Source organism: Balaenoptera physalus (genome assembly GCF_965194825.1).
Source record: "Balaenoptera physalus genome assembly, chromosome: 10".
NCBI lineage: Eukaryota > Metazoa > Chordata > Mammalia > Artiodactyla > Balaenopteridae > Balaenoptera > Balaenoptera physalus.
The window spans coordinates 111422282-111446230 of NC_138889.1; the positions used below are offsets into that span (position 1 = coordinate 111422282).

Here is a 23949-nt window from a genome sequence, read left to right on the forward strand (position 1 = left end):
GTAGCCATGGAGTGAGCAGGGAAAGGACTTGGGTATAGGCAAAGGCTGGAGATTTCACTCAAAAAGATGGAACCATTGCTTTGGATTGGATGGCAGAGAGAGGATAAGCAGAGTGCACACAGCTTAGGGGCCCCCGGCAGTCACCCTCATCCATGATTTCCCCTGTGTTCCTCTAGGTGGTGGACCCCCCACCTCTATTTTGCTCAGCTGCTCTGTGGAGTGTCCACACTTCCCCCCTCCAGACCTTAAGTTCCTTGAAATCAGAGAAAGAGAAGAATAAAAGAAGAAAGGACAGAGGAGCCCTTACTAGTGATGTCCAGGAACTATCTTGACTTCAGGCACCAAGGAAACTGACACCACCCCCTGAAGTAGTGCCCCAACCCATCTCCGGGGAGCCAGCCCCTTCCCACACCCCTCCACGTGGCCCCCTGCCGACTTCTGGCCTCCCCCTGCCTCTCGGCAGGACCAGAGGCTCCCAGCTTCACTCCCCATGCGGTAGCCCAGTGGTCACACTGCACGGGGTGTGTGCCCCGTCATTTAGGAGGCATGCCTGGGGGCAGGAGTTACATCCCACCCCCGCTGCTTCCCGAGCACACTGACTCCCAGCTCGCCTTGGTTTTCAGTCCATCTCACACAGAAGACTGTGGGCTTTGTACAAATTGTTCTCATCGAGGCTTCACTTGTGGGTGTGTCCCCAAAAGTAGTGAGAGCGGGGTCCTGAAGAGAGATTTGCACGTTCACAGCATCACTATTCACAACAGCCAAGAGGTGGAGGCGACCCATGTCCCCTGACGGATGAACGGACAAAATGTGGTCCATCCACACAATGGAAGATTACTCAGCCTTAAAAAGGAAGGAAATCCTGTCACAGGCTACAACGTGGATAAACCTTGAGGACATTATGCTCAGAGAAATAAGCCAGACACAAAAGGACAAATCCTGTGTGATTCCACTCCCATGAGGTCCCTAGAGGAGTCAAATCCACAGAGACAGAAAGTAGCTGGTGGGCGCCAGGGGCTGGGGAGGGCAGGGGGAGTGTTTAAAATGAGGACAGAGTGTCAGTTTGGGAGGATGGAAAGTTCTGGAGAGGGATGGAGGGGATGGTCATACAATAATGTGAGTGCAGTCAATGCACTGAACTGCATGCTTAAAAATAGTTAAGACGGTCAAATGTTTGTTATGTTTTACATATTTAGCCACAATTAAAGAGGAATTAAAAAGAAAAAGCCCACTGGGGACATGTTTGTACATGTAGTGATGTAAGGCTTGCCTCTGTTTCATGGTGGTCCTGTTGGGGTCTGGTGGGGCACCATAACTGTCTTGGGGGCTCTGTCAGCCACACCCTTCCCCATTTCATGGCTCCACCCTGCCCCCCCAAGTAGAGACCCCCCGTGGGGTACGTGTGACACCATAACCGCAGAGTCTGCACCCTCAGCCATGGGGATTTCGATGCCCATCTCTGACTGTACCAGCTGTGCCCCAGGACCCTCCTCTCACTTCCTGTGACTCAGTTTTCTTCTCTACAACAGGTATAACCACTCTCAAAGAAGCAGGTGAGGACCACTCCCTGCTCTGCACTGAGTGTGCCTCCCCAGATTCCTATGTTGTAGCCGTAACCTCCCAATGTGACTGTATCTGGAGATGGGTCTTTAGGAGGTGATTAGGTTAAATGAGGTCATGAGGGTGGGGCCCCGATCTGACAGGATTAGTGTCCTTAGAAGAAGAGACACCAGTGCACTTCCTCTCTCTCCACATGTAAGGACACAGTGAGAGGGGTCATGCAAACCCAAACCAGGAAGACAACCTTCTCCTGGAACCAAGCAGGCTGGCACCTTGATCTGGGACATCCAGCCAGGACTGTGAGAAATAAACGTCTGCTGTTTAAGCCGCCCCGTCTGTGGGACTTTGTGCCGGCAGCTGGAGCTGCACATCCACCTGCAAAGCACTCAGCACAGCCCTGGCCCCGGCGCCCACGTGGTTATGGGGGGTGTGGGGCAGCTGCCCTGCTCACTGACCTGGTTGTAGAGGGCGCAGATGTGCAGGGCAGTGTTCCCCGAGGCGTTCTGGGCCCCCATGTCGGCCCCGTAGAAGAGCAGGTGCTCCAGGTGCTGCACGTGTCCGTACCTGCAGGCCTGAAATGAGAGTCCACGCTGTGAACCGGGAGCTGCCCGGGATGCACCGAGCGCCCCCAGAACCAACGGTGTGGCCAACGCAGCCTAGCCCCCATTCTGGACCAGGTCCCACACCTCAGACCCCTGGGGAATCAGGAGAAGGAGCTCGTATTGGGTTTGAGGACTGTGCCCAGCTGTTCGACGGGGGGGTCTGCAAAGGGGCCCCCGTTCCTTCCATTCAGCCCCGAGGCCTGGGAAGCCCAGAGAGACCAGGGCATGTCTTTGCCCCTGGCCTCAGCGACCTGCCCCAGGAAATGCAGACCAGGATGCTCCGTCCCAGGCCTTGTTCATCCAAGCTCCCCCCCGCCCCGGAAGGAGGCGTGAAAACAGCCGGGAGCGGTGCATGGACCCGGCTGTGTCCTGGGAAGAGATCCCGCCTGTCCTCCTCAAGGCAAGGGGCAGCCCCACCCTTTTCTGAGCCCTTCTAGGAGGTGACGTGCGATTTATGAGCCGACAGGGCTCTGGGGTCAACCAGATCTGGCCTCGTTTTCCAGAACTTTCACTGAGCCTCTGTCTTCATGTGTAAATGGAAACCCTACTCTTCCCAGGGTTCTCATGAGAGTCACATGAATAAGGGGCCTGAAAGGACCCCCAGTGATGCTTGGGGCCAGGCCAGCTGCCCCCCACCCCTTGCAGCTCACAGGGAGCAGGGAGGGCCCCGTACTGTGACCAAGGGGGCTGCCGTCCAGGTCCAGCACATGCCGCTCGATGCTGGAGCAACCCTTGACCTTGGGAAGCAAGTCATATCCGACTCACCCCAACCCATCCACCGGCATTTCCTGGGCACCCAGCGATGGGCAGTGCCAAGGGCGTAAGACCCACTGTCCCTCTGGTGGGGTGACAACCGGATAGGGAGACGTGAAAGGCAGGAAGCGGGGGTGCTGACCCAGAACTGCTCACACCGAGGGTGGGGAAGCACCCGGCGGGGAGACGGCCGGCCAGGCCAGGCCAGGCAGCTGTGGGTGGTCCGGGCTGGGCTGCACGGTAGCCAGAGGAAGAAGAGCTCAGTAATCCTGCCTTTCCGATAACTGAGACAGATTGGGGGGCGTTTCACCTCGGCACAGTCCACGAGAAAGAGCTACACCTCGCCAATTAATAGAGAGGAGAGATGACAGGGAAGACATGGGGACTAGTAATTGGATGAGCTTTAATAAAAACCCTGGGAAACATCCACTTACAACCCCTGTGCTGCCGTAAAATCATCTCACCCGTCTACAGAGCAGATCGTTACGGAAGATACGGTTGCTTTTCCCTGCCCACCCGCGCCTTCCCTTCTTGTGGCGACAGCGCTTGCCTCTTCCTCCGGGGACCGCCCAACCTCACTCCCAGAGGTCTGGGGGCCTGCCCCACCCCCCATGCCTGCAGTGGACACAGAACATTCTATCTACTGGCCACAGGCGTGGGCTGGGGATGCCCAAGTGACTCTTGGGGGCCTGTGAAGACGAGACTGGAACATTTGTCAGAACCACTGAGAAAATGAAGTTCTCTCTTTCCTCCAAGGTGGCCAGCAAAAAAGCCACAGAAGCCCGGAGCTGCTGGGGCCACCAACGCAGAGGAAGGGAGAAGTGGGAGCTAAAGGAAGGAGAGAGAAAACAAGACACACACACACACACACATACACACACACACACACAAGGCCAAGCAACAGATGCCCTGTGGACCCCTCTCAGCTACAACTGTGCCTGGGTTTTTCAGGACGTAAGCCTAGGCATAACTTTCATTTTCCCCTTAAGCCAGTTTGAGTTGGGATTTTTGTTCCTTAAATTGAAGGAGCCCTGGCTAATCAACTCTCTCCAAAGGACTTCCAGGAGGCAAGACTGTGTTATGGCTTAACTGAATTGTCCTGTAGTCAAAAACAAAGAGAGCTGCGTTAGCGTAAAAAACATTTTTACAATCACTCCAGACTCACCCTTCCTCTTCCCCTGGTTAATCTGAAATTGTGAGGTTTTACATTACATCATCAGGATAGTGTTCACGTTCTCCCCACCAAGGGTTACAATAGGATCAATGCAAATAGGTAAAATAGAGCCTTTTACTCTGGGCGGACTGTCAGGGAAAGAATCCCCCTCAAGGGCTTCTTTCTCCAAGCCTATTGTTTGAAAACAAGGAAACCAGAAAAATCAGACAGGTGCTGAAACAAAAAAATCTCCTGTAATCCCACAGTCTTAAATTCTACCATTCACTTTTTTAAAGGTTCTTCTTTGCATGTCTCTTCTTTTAAACCACCAGCTGTTGGGTGATAGAAGCCATACTTGCTGAGGAAGCAGCCTGGCAGACGGGGAAGTGTGAAGGGAATCTGAGCAAGGTGCTGGCCAGACCAGTCAGCAGACTGGCTGCATTCAGGGGGGCTGAGCAACAGGTAAATGAATGAAGGAAAATGGGAGCAGGTTTCCCACTGTCAAAGAAAGGGAGTTACTAATCCGGTGCAGGAGAAAACCAGAATAAACTCTGTGATACTGGACAGGAAAAAGAGGTATCAGTATAAGCACATAGTTTTCAATATAGAGAAAAGCAAAAAAGTAAATGTGTGCACACGTGGACGTGCAAGGACGTGTGTCCCTAACTCCCCCTCCTGAGAGGGGCTGGGATCAGCAGTGAGCACCTTAATACTCGGATCTTGGGTTCTAAATACCACTCTATACAGTAAGTCCCCCTACACATGAACAAGTTCAGTTCTGAGAGGGCATTCGTAAGTCCAATTTGTTCGTAAGTCCAACAAAGTTAGCCTAGGTTGCAGATAACGCCAGACACGGGAACTAAGTTACGTGACTGGACATGCGAACACACATTCTCATCTTTGAAAGCTCGCAACTTGAAGGTTCGTATGTAAGGGACTTACTGAACTCAAAAGAACCAGGGCTTCTTACAGAGATGGCCGATTCCAGGGCTGAGGCAGGAAAAGAATGAGATGAGCTTGGAATACCTTGTTGAGCCAGAAGGAAAGGAAGTGCTCAAGAAAGGATGGGGGTGTGTCCACAGGACACACAGGCCATCTTGATGCGGCTCCCTGGACCCAAAGTGGGACAACATTAACAGATGGTTACCTGTTGAATAAATAGAAATCCACGAAACCACATTGCTACAAATAAGTGAGTAAATAAGAAGAGAAAGCTCTTCCTGATAACAGAAAGCCAACTAATTAGTGTGAGAAGCAAGGATGGGAGTAGAAAATCTCCATTTAGCAATTAATTACTTAATTCAGACAAGAAATACCATTGGGTGCTAAAACTAGCAGGTGAGAGGGAGTTGAGAAAAGGGGTTTTCTAAAATAGTCTAAAGATCCCACAAAATACTAACTTCAAAGGGAAGAGAAAACTATGGTGGAGAACCTGGCAGATTCCCTGTGATCAGGGGGTCAGAGTGAACACCACCAATAACAGCAAACCACGTAACAGGACTGCCAGAAACACACGTCCCTTCCATGATATTCCTGCAAAAATGCACACCTTGCATCTCATCACGAGGAAACACTGAGCAAACCCAAATTGGGAGACAGTCTCCAAAATGACTACCCCATAATCCTCCAAAGAGTCCGTTGAGAGAATCTAGGGAAGACTGATGAAGTCTCCCAGATGGAAGGGCTCCTGCAGGATCCCAGACTGGATCCTTTTACTGTAATGGGCATTATTGGGACAATGGGAAAAACTCAAATGTGGTCTCTGAATGAAGGGAATACGGGAGTTCTCTGTATTGCTTTTGCAACTCCTCTTAAAGTTTGAAATTAAATACTCATTCACAGTTAAAAAAAAAATAAAAGAAAAAATTAGTACTTGCTTGACATAAGGACCTCAAAGCTTATCAAAGTAAGAATTTGTCCTCCCCCAAGATAAGCAGTGCTAACCCTTTGTCCTTTTTTTGAAAAGGGTGTTGTCCTCCCTGGCCCTTGGGAGACAGATTAAAAGGATTGACAGAGGTCAGAGAGTAACCAGAATGTGAAACAAAACAGCACCTCTTACGCTCACATTGCTTACCCATTTTTTTCTTGAAATGCTTTATGGAAAATGCATGTATGTGTGGGGCTCTACCCCACATCTCCTGCCTGCAAATCTCCCGGGCACGAGTATTTGGAGTAGACGCCCCACAAGATTTGGGATTTGGGATTCACCCACCTGTGCTGAGCGTCCCCCCAAACACATAATTTGGTGTAAATTAGGGAAAAGAGTGCTCCTTCCTTCAAGCACTTCACTGCCACCTGCTGGACACCTGTTGGGATAAATCTACAAGCCTAAATTTACAGCAAGCGTAACAGCGCCCCCTGGGGTTGTGCAATGCAATTGGAGCAATGCGGAGTTCACTGCATTGCAAATGCTTCTGCTTGGTTCAGTGCCACAAGCAAAATTATTTAAGTCCACACCACACTTAGGCTTTTCTCCTATAATATGTACTTTATAAGACAAGCTGGAGATATGACAGCAGAACAGTTAGCATGCAGTAAGCACCCACACAGAGAGACCCAGGACCACACCCTGCTGCGAGCACCATGAGGGAACCTCCCCAGGGGCCTGTCCCTTACTGTGGGGTCAGGGGAAGCACCGAGGACTTGGAGCCCAGGGCTGAGGGTGAGCAGGGGTGAGCTCAGGGAGGAAGAGGGGCAGGAGGGAGCAGTGGCCAAAAACTGTAATTTCCTTAAAGTTAAAACTCCGCGGCTTCCCTGGTGGCGCAGTGGTTGAGAGTCTGCCTGCCAATGCAGGGGAGGCGGGTTCGAGCCCTGGTCTGGGAAGATCCCACATGCCGCGGAGCAACTAAGCCCGTGAGCCACGACTACTGAGCCTGCGCGTCTGGAGCCTGTGCTCCGCAACGGGAGAGGCCGCGACAGTGAGAGGCCCTCGCACCGCGATGAAGAGTGGCCCCCGCTCGCCGCAACTGGAGAAAGCCCTCGCGCAGAAACGAAGACCCAACACACCCAAAAAATAAATAAATAAATAAATTTATTAAAAAAAACAAAAACAAAAAAAAACTCCTCACTTGAAAATGATAAATAATAAATAGCAACCAATAACAAAGTTAAGGCCAAATGATAAAACATCCTTTACAGAATCATTGCAGGAATCAAATGAGACCAGTGTGAAGGCCTGTGAGCAAATTGGTTAAGTGCTCTCTGACTGCCCAGTATCATTCCTCACAGACAAAACCAGACATGGCCTGAAGACAATGATAAGGATGACAGTGATGGGGGCGTGGCCAGAGGATAATGACCATGATGGTGATGGGGGCGTGGTCAGATGATAATGACCATGATGGCAATGGGGGCGTGGTCAGATGATAATGACCATGATGGTGACAGGGGCGTGGTCAGATGATAATGACCATGATGGTGATGGGGGCGTGGTCAGATGATAACGACCATGATGGTGATGGGGGTGTGGTCAGATGATAATGACCATGATGGTGATAGGGGTGTGGTCAGATGATAACGACCATGATGGTGATGATGCGGGCATGACCAGATGAGAATGATGGTGACGATGGTGATGATGGGGGCGTGGCCAGATGATAATGCTGACAATGGTGGTGATGATGGGGGCGTGGCCAGCACTTATTGAGCACTTACTAGATGCCAGGCGCTATAGTCAATGCATCATTTAACTGTCTTGAGAGCTCTATGAATTGTTACTCAGCCAGCTTTAGAGATTAGCAAAGAAGCTCAGAGAGGGTAAGCCACTTGCTCAGGTGACCCAGGCCATGTTGAGGGGGTTTTGCAATCCCAGCCCAGAATATACGCTACTGACAGCAAGAGGAGGAAATCTCACTTATCCTCCAAATGGAATCGACAGAATCAGGGAAGGAGGAAGGGAGCGAGACGCCCCATGTGGGCCAGTCCTGTGGGCATAGCTGCCCACGAAGGTGTGTGGAAACACAAGACAAAGCAGCTGTTCTCTCACTGGGGACGGTGTCCTCTTCAGGAACCTTGGCTTCACCAGCAACTCTTCCTCAAGTCCTGAGACAGCCAAGACCCCCCTCCCTCAGGTCAGAGCTAGGTGCCGGGCACTGCCCCGGTGGATGTGAAAGTACTTAGCAAGTAAAACCTTCAGTGAAGCCCCCGTAATCTGGCCCACCATGTTCTGGGAATGCATTTGGGTGTTTTTTACTTCCTTCTTTATGTTTCTTCGTAGTTTTAAAGACTTTCATGTTGAGCAGATATTTCTTTTGTAATGAAAAAAATTAGAGTAACCTGAATAACAAGTTGAAAGATGGTTTGCAGACAGTTCAAAAAATTTCTCTTCCGAAGTCAGCATTCAGGGGACGGGCGTCCCCAGTCGCGGGGCCTGGGGGCTGGATGTGAAGACCTCCCTCTGCAATTAAACACCTGCCCCGGGCAACGCCCCGGAAAGCCAAGCAAGCCTTCTGCAACACCTGTGAGCAGGTCAGGCTGCGGGCACTCAGGTGCCCTGGAAGGATGGGGAGCCAGCCGGCTGGGAAGGAGCTGTCGGCTGCCATGCAGAGGGAGTTGTGGACCCCAGAACTCCGAGGTGCTTCCCCAAGACAGCAGTGCCAGAATCAGTCCAGCTAGGCGATGCAAACCCACCTGCCCTCTACTTCCTTCTGCCACAAGTGCCTTGTCATCAGAGGGGTGGCTTCTGTCTGAGAGCCCTGGAGGCCGGAAAAAGAACCAGGCTTCTGGCCGGGAGCCGCGCTCTGGGAGTCTCGGGCAGGTCACTCACCCTCTCCGGGCCCGGCTAACTCAGAGACCAGCGAGGGTGTCTGCGAGGGCTGCTGGAGGGGTGTGAAAAGGTGGTGAGGACACCGTCTGCTGGGTGAACGTGAGCCCTGACGGAGGGTGATAACCCGGGGGCGGGGGGACGGTAGTGTGTGGGGTTCCTCGCTGAGCCCCCTGCACGATCCCCTCCTGACGGGCACGGCGGAGCAGGTGAAGACAGCGGCTTGGATCACGCAGGTGCTTCCGCAGGACTTGCGTGAAAAAGAAACCCGCCACTAGAGGGCGGTGGACGCACCCTGACGGGTGACGCGGGGTGGCGGAGCAGGATGGGACAACCGGGCTGAAGGTCTCCAAGCTGCAAAGGCGTTGCCGGGGGGGCGGGGACCCCGGAGGTTGGGTAGCTCTGGTGCTACCAGAATCCACGCAGGGGGTGTCAGGGGCTGGAACCACGGCAGGGAGCCGGCACCAAAGAAAGTGACCCCCACGGCCCCAACACACACAGTCACCCTCCGTCTCAGGGCAGCCGTCCCAAGAGACAGCGAGATGGCCACGCCTGTCACCTGCATTCGATGAGGGAGTCAGACTCAGTGTGAGGCCAACCCAGCACGGAGTGGGGTGAAATACTAGCCTGGTTGAGGGGGGAGGGGAGAACAGGTAGGAAGGGGGGCGACGGGAGGAGACAAGAGGGCCCAAAGGGCTCTCCAAGGTCTCTCCAAGGTCGTCGAGGCACGGAGCCCCCCCCTGCTGAGGGGTCACTCAGCTGGATTTGGGCTGAACAAACTCCGTTGCCTTGTGTTCTGTGTTTCTGATGCTCTGGCATCAGGGGTCTTGCTGGCTGCTCCCCTGAAGGGGCTGCCCTGCCAGGAAGAGCTGATTCCCGGAGACGGAAAAGGACGCAGCCATGAGCACAGCTTCCAAATACAAACCACCATGCGGAGTTCTCACCTGACCCCTCCTCTATGGGGCCCTCACACTCAGGGCCCCTCAGCCCGTCCTAAGCACCCAGGGCAGGTCCCAGACAACAGGGCAGCCCCTCAGCCCGTCCTAAGCACCCAGGGCAGGTCCCAGACAATAGGCAGCCCCTCAGCCCGTCCTAAGCACCCAGGGCAGGTCCCAGACAACAGGGCAGCCCCTGTGCCCCAGGGCCACTGAGGTCACTCAGCCTGCCTTGTCCTGCCTCACCTGTTCCTTCCCTCGAAAACCACAGTAAAGGCTCTGCGCGCATACCCCCCTCTGCCTTCCCTGCGTGGCCGTGCGTGGTGGGCTGTGCCCCTCTTCTCGGGGTCAGTAACAAACCATTCTCGCTGGCAGGTATCTCCTGATGGGTTGGCCTCACCAGGCCTGAATAGTAGAAAAACCTACATTTAACAGAGGGGCTTAGGAGCAGATGCCTGGCATATGGAAATACAGGGTCCTTGGAGATTCTTCCAAAAGGTGCCAATAAACCTCCCATCTGTGCCAGCGAAGGCCTGAGGTCTGTCCCATCATCTGGGACACCGTCCCCGTGCCCAGTATGGTCCAGGGCCCATCGCCTGGGGGACTCGGACACTGCCCCAGTGCCGTGACTGCTTGGGGCAAATGCTCTCCCTGCATCCCTCACGAATCCCACATTTAAGGACAGTATACTCTGAATTCACATCTTTGAGTTCAAAAAGAACTCTGCAAAACAACAAAAGTAACATGTCTAAAGGGTGGATAAATCTAGGGAAAAAAAGAACGTAGGCGTTTTCAGGTAGGATGGTTTGGTTCCCAGGTCGTATACACATTTGGCCCGTCACGTCCTGGGAGGGCTCAGGCGTTCAAGGAAACCCGGAGTTAAACGTCTCTGCTCTGTGGACGCTCCTTTCCCAATGATGGCGGAGGCGGGGCGGGGTGGGCTGCCCTCAGACACATCACTAAACGGGACATCAGGCGTGGAGCTGACCTGGCCCAGCTCTTCCTTCAGACGGGCTAGGGGGATGGGCCCAGGGGGACGCCCCACGTGACCCTGTCTTCTTAGACTCACAGCTTGGCCTGCTACCCAGGACCAGCAGCCCTTGTGCAGAGACCCTGAGGGTCACGAGGAGGACGTGGGGCTCCTGCGCTCAGGTGGCCTCCCCGCCTCACCCGGGTCCCCCTGGTCCTGCACCTCCTCCTTCCACGCAGGTCACCCGGGGGGTTGAATGGCCCCCCAGGGCTGCTCACGCCGACAGAGCTAGGACCCCCCCTTGGGAGCTGCCGGCGGAGCCTGAAACTCTCCCCTTTCACACCCTCAATGAGTCCATGTGTGACGACAGGCTTGGCCTTTTAAAGGGCACCACGGAGCTGACGGCCAAGTGCAGCTGTGAGCGGAGATGAGGAGAGGGACCGGGCACTGCCCACACCTTGGGGACCCCCGTCCTGCCCCAGCCTGGTCACCGGGTGAGCCATCCTGGGGAGACGTGAAGCACTGCCGGGCCTACTCCACATGTGCACACGGACGTGTGTGTGTGCGTGTGAGCACGCGTGGGTCTGTAATCTTTGTTCACATCAGTTTGTCTCGCTGTCCCCGCCCCCCGCCACGGGGACGTAAGACCCACAGGACTGGGTGTTTCTGTTCGCCGCCGGGTTCGGTGTCCAGGACACTGAGCGGGCCTGGCAGGGGACACCCGTGCCAGTGGGTGGGCGTGGGCCTGCGGGGTGGCTGCAACGCCCGGGGCTTTGGCTAAGCGGCTCACGGTGGCCGCCTGGCACCCGAACACCACAGAGCGTGAGCAGTTATGGGCCTAGGCCCCAGGCCCAGCGGGGTCTCCAACACTCATTTGCTTTGCTGAGTTAAAGGAGGCAGATCCCTGGAGCACGGCCCATTCCTGGGCGGGGGGGGGGGGGGGGGGGGCAGATGCCCCCCAGTCGGCAAGGCCGCCAGTCGAGGTGGCCGCTGGTGGAGGCGTCCTGAGCCTCTGCCCCTGCCCTTCAGCTCTGCCCTCCGCCCCCAGCCTCTCAGGCCCTTTGCGGCCTCGCTCCCCGCACAACTGACCCTTCCATCCGCCGAGAGGCACGCGTGCCTCCTCTCAGGCTGAGCGACATCCCCGCAGGGCCCACACCTCCCCTGGGAACGCAGTGTTTTCATAGGACGAATCTGAACCCAAACAAAGACAGCATCACAGAACTTGAGATCTGCCGAGCAGGAAACCTCGGGACGCAGTCTTCACTCCACCCAAGCCCTCCTGCTCCGTTTCCACGTCTCCGGAAGGATGCAAGCTGGTGCGACGTTGAGACCCTCAGCGGGAGACTCACATCCCTACTCCTTTGCCTCTTCCAGGCCCAGGGGGCACCTTCGGTGCCCGGGTGTGTGAGGGTAGGCCCACGCCATCTGTCCAGGCTGGCAGTGCCCGCTGGGAGCTCCACTGCCGGGACCAGGGTCTGCAGCCTGATGCTCGGAGGCCACATGACAACCCCGCTGGGGGAGGGGCAACTCCTCCCAGCACCTCCTTCAGTGAAGCCCTGGAGACCTGGAGCCGGTCACTGGTGAGGTCCACGCTGGGCCCTCCGTCCCCCGTGTCCCCTGAGCAGCTCACTCCCCGGCCCCCCACACGGAAGAAGCCAACAGTACTGACGCCATCCACTGCCCAGCACCACTGTGGGCGACAAACAGAGCAACGCGGGCTCTGGGGTTGTGCGCAGCCTTGGTGGGGGAGCTGGGCGCCCAGGACGTGACACTCCAGGCACAAGCAAGTGCTTCAGCCAAGAGGCCAAAGCAGGAAGGCTGGACTTATCTGGAAAACGTTGGGTCTTGCTAACATTACGTCTTTTCTATGGCCCGAAGGTGTGGGAGGCCCTGCTGATACCCACTTTACAGATGAGCAAACAGAGGCCCAGCGGGCAGGCAGGCATCACTGCTCCTCCGAGGTCCCGCCCAGGGTGTGGGCTCGAGGGTCCTGTGAGCAGCTTCGCAGAAGTTCCCCCCTCCCCCAGCCCAGCCCCGTCACACCACAGGAGGGAACTAGATGCTTCTCCAGGCTGCGGGGTCGCTGATGAACCGGAACTGAGCGCTAGAAAGGCCAGGCGGGGGTGGGCCCACACGCTGCACCTCAGCAGCCGGGTCCCCTGACCACGGTGGGCGGGTGGGCGACCCTGCTCAGACGGGCAGGTGTGTAAGGTGACGGCGGTGGAGGGAAACAGGCAGCCTGAGAAGCAGTGAAATTCACTGCACCGTAAAGGCCGAGCGAGAGAGCGTCAGAGCCTCTTCCTTGACCTCCCGGACGGCCTCTCCCCCTGACCTCCTGTGCGGATACCCCCCCTCTGCTTTCCCAAACCCACTATCCACCCTTCTCCACCCGGACACCCTGACCTCCAGGCCTGCACCACTAGGCTCCGTGATTGGCCTGCTCTGGCGGGGCTCAGCCAATGGGAGGGCGGGAGGATGGAGCCGCCGTGGTACTTCTTCCCCGCATCCCTCCGCGACACGGCTCTCGCGGGGCGCTCCCCTCCTCGGCCCGCTGTCCCCGCTTCCGGGGACACAGTGTCTCCTCTCCTTGCCCTCGGTCCACTAAAGACTCTTCATCGGAGCCACCAGGTGGATCTGCTTCTGCCACGACTACAGCCGACATTCCCCCAACTCCACGGCTGCAGGTGGGATCTGGGAAACGTGCGCCTCATCCACGGAAGTCGGGCCCTGTGCTGGGTCACCTGTGCTCAGAAAGCACCTGCACGCTCTACCGGGGCGCCCGCGGCTCCTACGGAGGGGGCGTTCACCCAGCACCCCAGCCCCGCCCGTCGGGATGGCCGGTGAGTGGCGAGCCCCACGCACCTGGTGGATCTCGTGCCAGCCGTTCTCGTCCTGGCAGCTCACGGCCGCGTGCTCGTGGAGCAACAGCTCGCAACAGCAGGGGTCGCCCCCGACCACCGCCGTGTGATACAGCGGCGTGAGGCCGTAGCTGTCCTTGTAATCCGGGGACGCTCCAAGCTCCAACAGCGTCTGAAAAACACACCGCCGTGTGGCCACTGGTCTCAAAGCCCCCTTCATGGGAGTGAATCGATCAAGAAGGAAGAGGAAGGTCACGCTCCCCCAGGCCAGGGTGACGGAGCCCTCGGTTCCCGAGCTTTTCCTGGCCTCCTGGAGTTAAGGAGGCCCCCAACTTAGACAACGAAGTTTCTGGCCCTAAAGGAGCACTTGGTGCCAGGCACGCACACGTGCTTACACATGCGGGAGGTGGGGAGGCCTTCTGCACACGTGGCCCTCTGGGCGCTACGTGCTTGAGCCCGGCCGATCCCTGTGGACCAGCGGACAGCAATGAGGGGAGGGTGACATTTGCGGGAAAAAGCTGTACTACTGAACCTAAAAGTCCAGTGTAAACCATCTCCGTGTGCGTCCTGCAGCTGGCAAAACTAGCAAGCATTGTCATGAACACTTGACTTCCGAGGAAGCCAGCTGGTGAGTGTGCAGCTGCTATGCAGTTAAGAAGTCTGCTTTACAGAAAGGCACCATCTTGGGGGTCATCACCCCACAGCAGTGGGTCCCCTCCCCTCCTCGCCAGGGCCCTGATAGAGCACGGGCTGGGGGCATGCGCCCTGTGTCCGCAGGCACAGAGCCAGGGCCAGTAGAGCATGCTTGGAGAACAGTGGGGGGAGGAAGACGGGGGGTGAGGTCCGCACCCTGCCCCCCCGCATCAGCTTCCAATGTCTGGGGCGGCTCTGGCAGCAGCGAGGCTGGCTCGGTGGCGGAGGGCTGGCTTTGCAGCCCCCCCCCCATGGAGGGAGGTGGGTTTGAGCTGAAAATACGAGCCCTTTGGCAGAATCAGAAGGGGAAAGATAACTTTCTGTGAACAACAGATTCTATAATAAAAGCAACCACACCAAGGAGGGGGGGAGGAGGGCCAGACCACACTTCTGAGCTCTAGTTGGACACGATTTGGGGTCACCGCAGGTGGCTGTCGTGGGATGGGGAGTGGGGCAGGGCGTACCCAGGGGATCAGAGGAGGGGGCGTCACCGTGTGAGACGGGCCCCACCTGTACCTTCAGGGCCAGCAGGCTCCTGGTGCGGGCGGCTTTGTGCAGGGCCGTCATCCCGTCTTTGGCGCGGAAGTCCAGGTGGGCCCCGCCGTTTCGGAGAGCTTTGATCACCTCCACGGGGTCGTCCAGCTGCGTGGCTAAGGTCAGGGGAGTCTCTAGGGGCCCAAACACATGCACGTTAGAACCAGCACTTGGGGAAAAGCTGCCAAGTCACATGACCCCCTTAACCAAGTTCAAACGTCCCAAAGTGAGCTTGACAGACTGACCCGCCAGGGCATTACGACTCCCACCCACCTGCCGACCCCAAACGTCCGTGCACTTAGCATGGCTCTGGCAACCCTAGTGACGACGGCGGTGACTCTCGGGGTCACGGGCAAATCAAAACAGGGGCAGAGGCGGGGTTCCACATCATCGCCTTTTGGGCTCTGAGTTCGAGAAGCCGCCCCGGCTGCCTCTGCCCTCGGTACACAGAATCCCGCAGCCCCAGCCAACGCTGCCCTGCAGGAGGAGTGGTCAGTCAGGGCTGCAGTTAAAGACTGGAAAGGCAGAGGCCCGCCTTTCTTCATTTCAATTTCACAGCATCTACGGATATCTTGGTAGATGCCAGGGATTGAGCTGCAGGGAAACAAACAGGGTCGTGCCCTGCGGGGGTCTCCATCTGGGAGAGCAGAGAGACCCCGACAGTCATCATGATGGGACCAGACCAACGCAAGGAAGGACCAACATACGAAGTGGGGCAGAAGCCCAGGGGACCGAAGGCTGAAGCCCGCCTTTGTGGCAACGAGGGTCAGGAAGGGGTCCCCACATCCTGTGCAGGTGGACCAGTCTGCAGGTGGCCACGGCCGAGCATGTCAGTCTCTGTTATCATACGTCCCTCCTCAGTGACCCTCAGGTGCCCGCCATCGCCACCGCCAAGCAGAGTGCATGACTCTGATGTGGTTAATTTGAGAGGCTCTTACGTTACAGAAAAGTGCAAAGAGTAACACGACAACATGCAGGTTCCCGTGGCCCAAAACACTAATAGTTAATAAGGAATCGTTCTGTCCTCAAGCACGTTTTGAGAGTAAAAGGACTGGGGCATCTTCGATGGGGTGGAATGCCCTTCTAACTGCCTGTCACTGACACATCATCACGTCACCCTCCATCCCCAGAAAAGGCAACTTCATCACGAATCTAGACTGACGACTCCCATCTATTTTCAGTTACAACATTTATTTATCCATAAATGGGTATTGTTTGGAGGGCTCTTAAAATTCACCGTTGGAATCCCTCTGTACCTTGAATTTTCGTGGTGAGTCTCGTGGGCTTACCCCGCTCCTTGAAACTCATCTGCAGCGGGTAGACACACCCTAGAGCATGTGTAAAGTGCAACTTATGCATTCTCTCCCAAGGGCAGTGGTATGATGCTCAAGAATGCCACTGACACATCCCTGCTGTGTACCCACGAGAGGCACCTTCTCACGCGGGGGTTTTTGAAAATTAGGAGTTTTGGGACTTCCCTGGCGGTCCAGTGGTTAAGACTCCACGCTCCCAATGCAGGGGGCCCGGATTCATCCCCTGGTCGGGAAACTAAGATCCCACATACCGCAACTAAGAGTTCGCATGCTGCAACTACCGAGCCCGCACCCTCTAGAACCCACGCGCCGCAACTGGAGAAGCCCACGTGCTGCAACGAAGACCCGGTGCAGCCTAAATAATATAATTAATTAATCAATTAATGAAAAATAAAAATAGGAGTTTTCTGGGACAGCTAGGGGACCCTGGTGACAGTGGGAATGTGCCCTCACAGAAAACATCAGCAAGGCAAGGAAAGCGTGACATGGTGAGGGGTGTTTGGGAATCCAGACCATCTGGGAAACAGGGGCAGAGATGTGGAAACGCGGCAGACGTGCAGAGAGAAGCACACTCAGAGAGAGACAGCAGCAATCAAGGGTCTGGGTTCCTTGCAGGGAAAAGACATCGCAGGAGGGCGGTGGGCGAGGGGTGATCTGGGAAGGGCGTAAAGGACGGGGCCGTCGGGAGCTGCCAGCAACTACCCTCCAAAGTCAAGTCTCTTAGAGCAGCTCTAAGTTTGAGGTCAGCGCACATTTGGGATGATGGCACCTAGGGCAAGGTCAACCTTCCAAACGATTCGGGTTTTTCTTTCTTATTTGGCTGTCTGCACGTGGCCAAGGGAAAAGCTAGGCGGTCCAAAGGAGAATTTTTTTTGTTTATACGGCACTATTTTCATAGCTGACGGCATCAAGGTCATTTTACAATGAGAGCACTGTCTCAGAGGGAGGCATCGGCAAATGGTAAAATTCCAAATCACAGACCCCTGTGGCCCGGCCGGGCAGACAGCGCTGGGCACGTAAGCAGGTGGCGAGAACTAGACACCCGTCGGTGGCTGTGCGTCTCCTGTACGAGCTGGGACCTCCAGCCCGTGGACGCCATCCAGGGACATGGAGTGGCACGTGGCAGCATCTCGAGGGTTCCAGAGATCCTCCTTGAATGACACTGCAGACCTGCCACATTCAGATCCGGCCAGGACCCACGCTGGCGAGGTCAGGGGGGCCCCCAGCTTAGACCTCACGTTCAGGAAGGTTCAGGAAGGGGGCGTCCATTGAGACCCCACATGGGCGGATGGGACCACCAAGAAGATGCCCGTCAATCAGCTGCTGCACTGTCTGTATAACCGGGTCACATGGGATCCCTCCTCCAATGCACCTGGGAACGGGAGTTCCCTGGCACCATAGTGCTTTGAAAATTTTTCTGGTTTTGTGTATCGAAATTTTCTAAGTTTTAAAAAAAATACACAGGAACCTCCGCAAATATAACCTCAACAGGGGACCGAGGTCTCTCATCTTTGGAGGTGACTCTGAAAACAGAACTCCCTCCAACCTAGAAACTGCCTGCTGGCATTTTGGCTCCGGGAATGACAAGGTCGTGCTTCGAAGGGAAGGTTTTCGGGTGGGCACGAGGAGGGAGGTGCCTACGGGCACAGCAGCAGGGTACCAGCTCCACGGCTTGCGGTCTGTCTGGGTGTGGGGGGAGACCCGGGCAGGAGACTGTGCAGGCACAGGACAGCCGCCGACCCCTGCAGCTGGGAGTGTGCACCAGCCTGGGTGCAGGGGCGCATCCGGGGGCCTCAGAAGGACCCGGGGACCAGAGCCTGGTGAGAACCTCCCGCAGAGCCAGCACAGCCCAGCTCCGCTCCCGAAAGGCTGGGTGGCCTCCAGCAGGTGTCCCAAACTCTCTGGGCCTCAGTTTCCACACCTATATGGTCAGGGTAAAAGCAGGACCTGCACTTCGTGGGGCTCTGTGAGGATCGAATGTCACGTCTGATGCTGGAACAGTGCCCAGCCCACAGTCAGAGTCTCTCCAGGGGATTCAGCTAGAGATGGGCTTTATTTTCTTCATTATGGTTTTTTCCTGTTTTTTTTTTTTTTAAATTAGTAATTGATTTTATTTTATTTTTTTTTGGCTGTGTTGGGTCTTCGTTTCTGTGCGAGGGCTTTCTCTAGTTGCGGCAAGCGGGGACAACTCTTCATCGCGGTGCGCGGGCCTCTCACTATCGCGGCCTCTCTTGTTGCGGAGCACAGGCTCCAGATGCGCAGGCTCAGTAGTTGTGGCTCACGGGCCTAGTTGTTCCGTGGCATGTGGGATCTTCCCAGACCAGAGCTCGAACCCATGTCCCCTGCATTGGCAGGCAGATTCTCAGCCACTGCACCACCAGGGAAGCCCTCCTGTATTTTTAAAAGCCTGTGCAATGCCTTTATTATGTTATAATCATAAAAGTGATTTCTAAAATAAACTGTGAAGCCAATGCTTATTCTCACCTTCGCCCTCCCCCTGGACAGGCACAATCCCTTGTGACTGTCTTTCTTTTCTCAGCAAGAGATGGTCTTGGTGCCCCCAGGATGCAGACCAAATGAAATATGCATTCACAGGCCTACTAAGTGCTCTGCCCTGTGCTGGGGATGGTGGCTGTTCCGGGGCGGGGGGAACCAGGCATATCTCCTCGAACTATTATAAGACAGATGGATACACAGACAGGTAGATAGGTAGGTGGGTGGGTAGGTGGGTAGATGTGAGGGAGGGAGGGAGGAAGGGAGGGAGGGAGGGAGGAGTAAAGGAAGGGTAGATAGATGGATACACAGAGATGCATACATGCACACAGACGGTTAAAAATGAGTTGAACAAAACAACACAAGATTAATATTTGACCTCAAGGTTGCCCGAGGGAGCGCAAACAGTACACTCAATTTATCTTTGTAAATAATTAACCCATTACTGAATATAAGACCCGTTACTGAATTATTCCTAATGGAGAGATTACACCCACACCATTCCCTGTACCCATTTGCCTCATGCAAAACGACACAGGTGGGAAAAGCCTGGCCTTGGGGCCGGAACCTTCAAGTTCGAGTCTGGGCTCAGCTGTGACTTTGACAGAAGCCTTGAACCCCACAGGGACCTCAGCCACACCTCAAAATTCCCAAGGACCAGCGAGAGGAAAGGCAGGATTCGGGGATTCCTTCCTCATTACCTAGAACAGCAGTTCTCAGACTTTGGCATGTGTGAGAATCACCCAAAGGGCTGGTTAATGCAAAGCTTACTGGCTCCATTCCCAGAAATGTTTCCACAGGACTGGAGGGCTGAGAATCTGCATCTCTGAGAGCGACACTGGAGGTCCAAGGGGTGCACTTTGCTAGAGGACAGCTTCACAGACTTGACTGCACGGTGACATCACGTGCTCCCACCCCCCAGACACTAACTGAATCGGTGTGGTGCAGGACCCGAGTGTTAGGATGCGTACAACTTCCCAAAGTGGTTTTTAACGTGCAGCTGAGTTTGAGACCCTGTGCTCTAAACACCTGCTAATCCAAATGTGCTCCATGGGTAGCAGCACGTGGGCATGACCAGGAACTGGTTAGAAACGCAAAATCTCTGGTCCACTCCAGATCTACAGAATCAGAACGGACTTTTAACAAGATTGCCAGGTAACTCATAGACATCAAGTCTGAGATGCATGGACCTAGAGCACAGCTCTCCCACTTTATCACGTATGTGATCCATAAACAAGCAAACCAAGAAAATTGGTGCTATGTCCTCCATACGGATTTATCCCTTTATTTATAAGTCATACATGACCATGGGAAAAAGAACAGTCTTTTAAACAAGTGATGCTGGGTCCACTGGATTTCCACATGCAAAGGAATGAAGTCAGAGCTCTACCTCACACCATATACAAAACTTATCAAAATGAATCACAGACCTAAATGTAAAAGCTAAAACTATAAAACTCATAGACAAGAACTCAGGATTAAATCCTTGTGACCTTGGGTTAGGCAATGTTTTTAGATATGACACCCAAAGCACAAGCAACAAAAGAAAAAATAGATCAATTAGACGTTGCCAAAATTAAAAACTTTTCTGCATCAAAGTACACTATCAAGAAAGTGGAAAGACAACCCACAGACTGGGAGACAATATGTGCAAATCATATATCTGATAAGGAACCTGTACCCAGAATATATAAAGAACTCTTATAACTCAACAAGAATAGACAAATACGGGCAATAATATCAAAATATGGGCAAAGGATCAAGAAGTCATTTCCCCAAAGATATACAAATGGCTAATAAGCACATGAAAAGAATAACCAATCAATATCACTGGTCATTAGGGAAATACAAATAAAGCCACAATGAGATATGACTTTATACTCACTAAGATGGTTATAATAAAAAAGACAGATAATAGTAAATGTTGATGAGGATGTGGAGAAACTGGAACTCTCATCCACTGCTGGTGGGATGTAAAATGGTGCAGCTTCTTTGGAAAACTATCTGGCAGCCCCTCAAAAGGTTGAACATGGAGCTATTATATGACCCAGCAATTCCCTGCCCCCTGCCAGGTATATACCCAGGAGACAGGAAAGCATATTCCACACAACTTGTACAAGAATAATCACAGCAGCATTGTCACAACAGAAAAAAGTGGAAACAACTCCAAATGTCCATCAACTGATGAGCTGATAAACAAAAGGAGTAGATACAGTGGAATATTACTCGGCCATCAAAAGGAGCGAAGCACTGACACATGCTACAACATGGATGAACCTTGAAAACGTTATGTTGAGTGAAAGAAACGAGACACAAAAGGGCACATATTGTGTGATTCCACTTCTACAAAGTGTCCAGAACAGGCAAATCCAAAGAGACAGGAAGGAGATGAGTGGTTGCCAGGGGCTGAGGGGTGTGGGGAGTGGGAGGAAAAGAGGGGGTCACTGCTAGTGGGTACTGGGGTTCTTTTTGATGTATGAGAGTGTCTAAAATTAGACAGTGGTGATGGTGCACAACCCCGTGAATATATTTTTTAAAACCACTGAATTGCACACTTTAAATGGGTGAATTTAATGGTATGTGAAATGTTTCAACAAAGCCTTACAAAAAACAAAAATTGAATTTTAATCGTATGTCGATTATACCTTAATAAAATTTTTAAGTGAAAAATACACGCCCTATGGCACTCATATATTAAATAAATTACAGAATACACATAGATAAAATGTTTTTAAATGGGGAGATAGATCGTTTGATGTCTTCTGCTCTACCCCAGTGGATCATCTGTGCCTTCTTTGTGAGATGAAAGGACGGCGAAGGTGAGTCCAAAACGTCTTGTAGGTTAAGGCTCTCCGATCATCCAGCTCACCGACTGACACCTGACCACAGAAACCACACAACCTGCCTGGTCCACGTAAATGCTCACATGACTGTGAGAACCAGGTGCGCTAACTCGGCCCCCCACTCCACCTCTAGCGCTCGGGGTCACAGGGTGCACAGGAGGGGGTAACTCACTGCCCTGTTATCACAGACAGTGGGGTGGGTGGGTGGCTGTGGGCATGGGAGCCACTTACCAGGATGGACAGCACTTGTTTGGATACACCAGCACCTCTGGCATTGATCTGCACTCAGTGTTTCAGTGTTCATTATTTTGTTATGAGTGAATCATGCAAAATCACAAAATCTTCCAGTGTGCTAAAATAGGGATCCCCATGCACCAGAATATTTGATTAATAACCCACCCCTGACCATGAAAGAGAATGAGATTTTCAGTTATCTTCCTCTGAACAGTCATCACTTTCGAGGGAGGACACCTTCCCGTGAAGAGCTCCCAGGCCAGCACGTGAGACTCATCCAAATGACCCACGGGCCTTTGAGGCCATTAAGCAGAGTGGATGGCGATGGTGGGTTTCCCCCAAACTGTCAGCACCCCCGAGCATTCCAGCGACTGGCTCCCATGTCGGTCCACAAGCCAGCGGAGCCATCCTTGCATTCCCGCTATCCGCCACAAACGGAACAGTCCCGACCATGCATCCTCACGGTCTCCCTGACTCTGGCTTCGGTGCTCAGCTGTGCTGCAGAGCAGACAGTACCAAATGGGTTCACGAGGCCGAGATTTGTGGTCAGAAACTGACAGGGAGAAACAGACACAAATCTCTTTTCTGTGAGGGGAATCTTTGACAATAGGGAACAAAAGCACGGAGGCAAGGTGAAGAGATTTTGGTGAAAAGAACAAGGGCCTCGTGTTCCAGATAAAAATCTCTGTTACCAAGAGGTGATCTGGCTAGTTTCATAAGAGTTAGCAGATCTGGCCTTGTTGGACCCAGATGAGCAGAATTTCCAACAGCACCAGGAAAGCCGTGCATGCAGGTTCTTCGTTCCCCTGATAGAATTACGTCAGATAGAATTAGGCCTTTGAAGGCAGAACGCACATAGCAACTGCATGGAGATCAAACAGTTTAAAAGTGGATGGTTCTTCAGACTTGAGATTGCCAAGGGGGAGGGGCTGTGCGGGCAGAAGTATCGGGAGTTTGGGACCAGCAGACGCAAACTATCGATATCATATAGAGAATGGATAAACCACAAGGTCCTGCTGTAGAGAGCATGGAACAATATTCAACATCCTGTGATAAACCACCATGGAAAAGAATATGAAAAGGTATATACATATATATATATACGGGTATAACTGAATCACTTTGCTGTACAGCAAAAATTAACACAACATTGTAAGTCAACTAGACTTCAATAAAATTTTTTTAAAAGTGGATGGTTCTTGCTCCCAGACAGGTGTCCTGGGCTTGTTGGTGTCGACTGCGAGGACCATGAGGGGAGCGGGCCATGCGGCCCCATCTGTCAATCAGGTTGTGGAGAAGGCATGGGTGAGAAGTTGTGATTTTTGTCCTTCCAATAGCAAAACCAGGGAGGGCAGGCTCTGAGAAGTAGTCTATGGCCTGTGATTTTCTTTCTTTCTTTTTTAATTTTTTTAAGCATTACTAGTTTTTAAATTAATTTATTTATTTTTGGCTGCATTGGGTCATTCTTGCTGCGCGCGGGCTTCCTCTAGTTGTGGAGAGCTGGGGCTGCTCTTCGTGGTGGTGCGCGGGCTTCTCACTGTGGTGGTTTCTCTTGTTGTGGAGCACGGCCTCTAGGTGCGCGGGCTTCAGTAGTTGTGGCTCGCGGGCTCTAGAGCGCAGGCTCAGTAATTGTGACGCACGGGCTTAGTTGCTCCGCGGCACGTGGGATCTTCCCGGACCAGGGCTCGAACCCGTGTCCCCTGTGTTGGCAGGCGGATTCTTAACCACTGCGCCACGAGGGAAGTCCCAATGGCCTGTGATTTTCTTACAGCTAAAGCCCTGGGCAAAAAAGACACACACACACAGACACACAGGTACTAATATGGTTTGAAGCAGACACATGGAACCTATCAAACCAAGAATTTGGAAAGTATAGGACATTATGAGCAAGTAAACATTCAAGGCTAGAACAATGAGATCCCACTACACACCTATTAGCATGGATAGAATCCAAAACACTGACAAACCCAACTTCTGGCAAAGATGCAGAGTAACAACAGAGAACTCTCATCATTGCTGGTAGGAAGGCAAAAATGGTACAGCCACTTAGGAAGACAGTCTGGCGGTTTCTCTCAAAACTAAAAAATGCTTTACCATATGATCCAACAACTGTGCTCCTTGGTATTCACACAACTGATTTGAAAACTTATGTCTACACCACAACCTACACACAAGTGTTTGCAGCAGTTTTGTTCATGTTCACCAAAAGCTGGAAGCAACCAAGAAGCCCTTCAGTAGGTGAACAG

General features: G+C 53.5%; 1 protein-coding gene across 1 annotated transcript in view; it reads right to left on the reverse strand.

The window, feature by feature from the left end:
* Positions 1-23949, reverse strand: part of SHANK2 (SH3 and multiple ankyrin repeat domains 2) — a 559042-nt gene that overhangs the window by 405883 nt on the left and 129210 nt on the right. Inside the window, exons 7-9 of the mRNA XM_082476803.1 lie at positions 14803-14954; positions 13598-13765; positions 2016-2132 (exon numbers count right to left, since the gene is read on the reverse strand). Of these exons, the coding sequence (XP_082332929.1) occupies positions 2016-2132; positions 13598-13765; positions 14803-14954 (437 nt within the window). The remainder of the gene's footprint in view (positions 1-2015; positions 2133-13597; positions 13766-14802; positions 14955-23949) is intronic.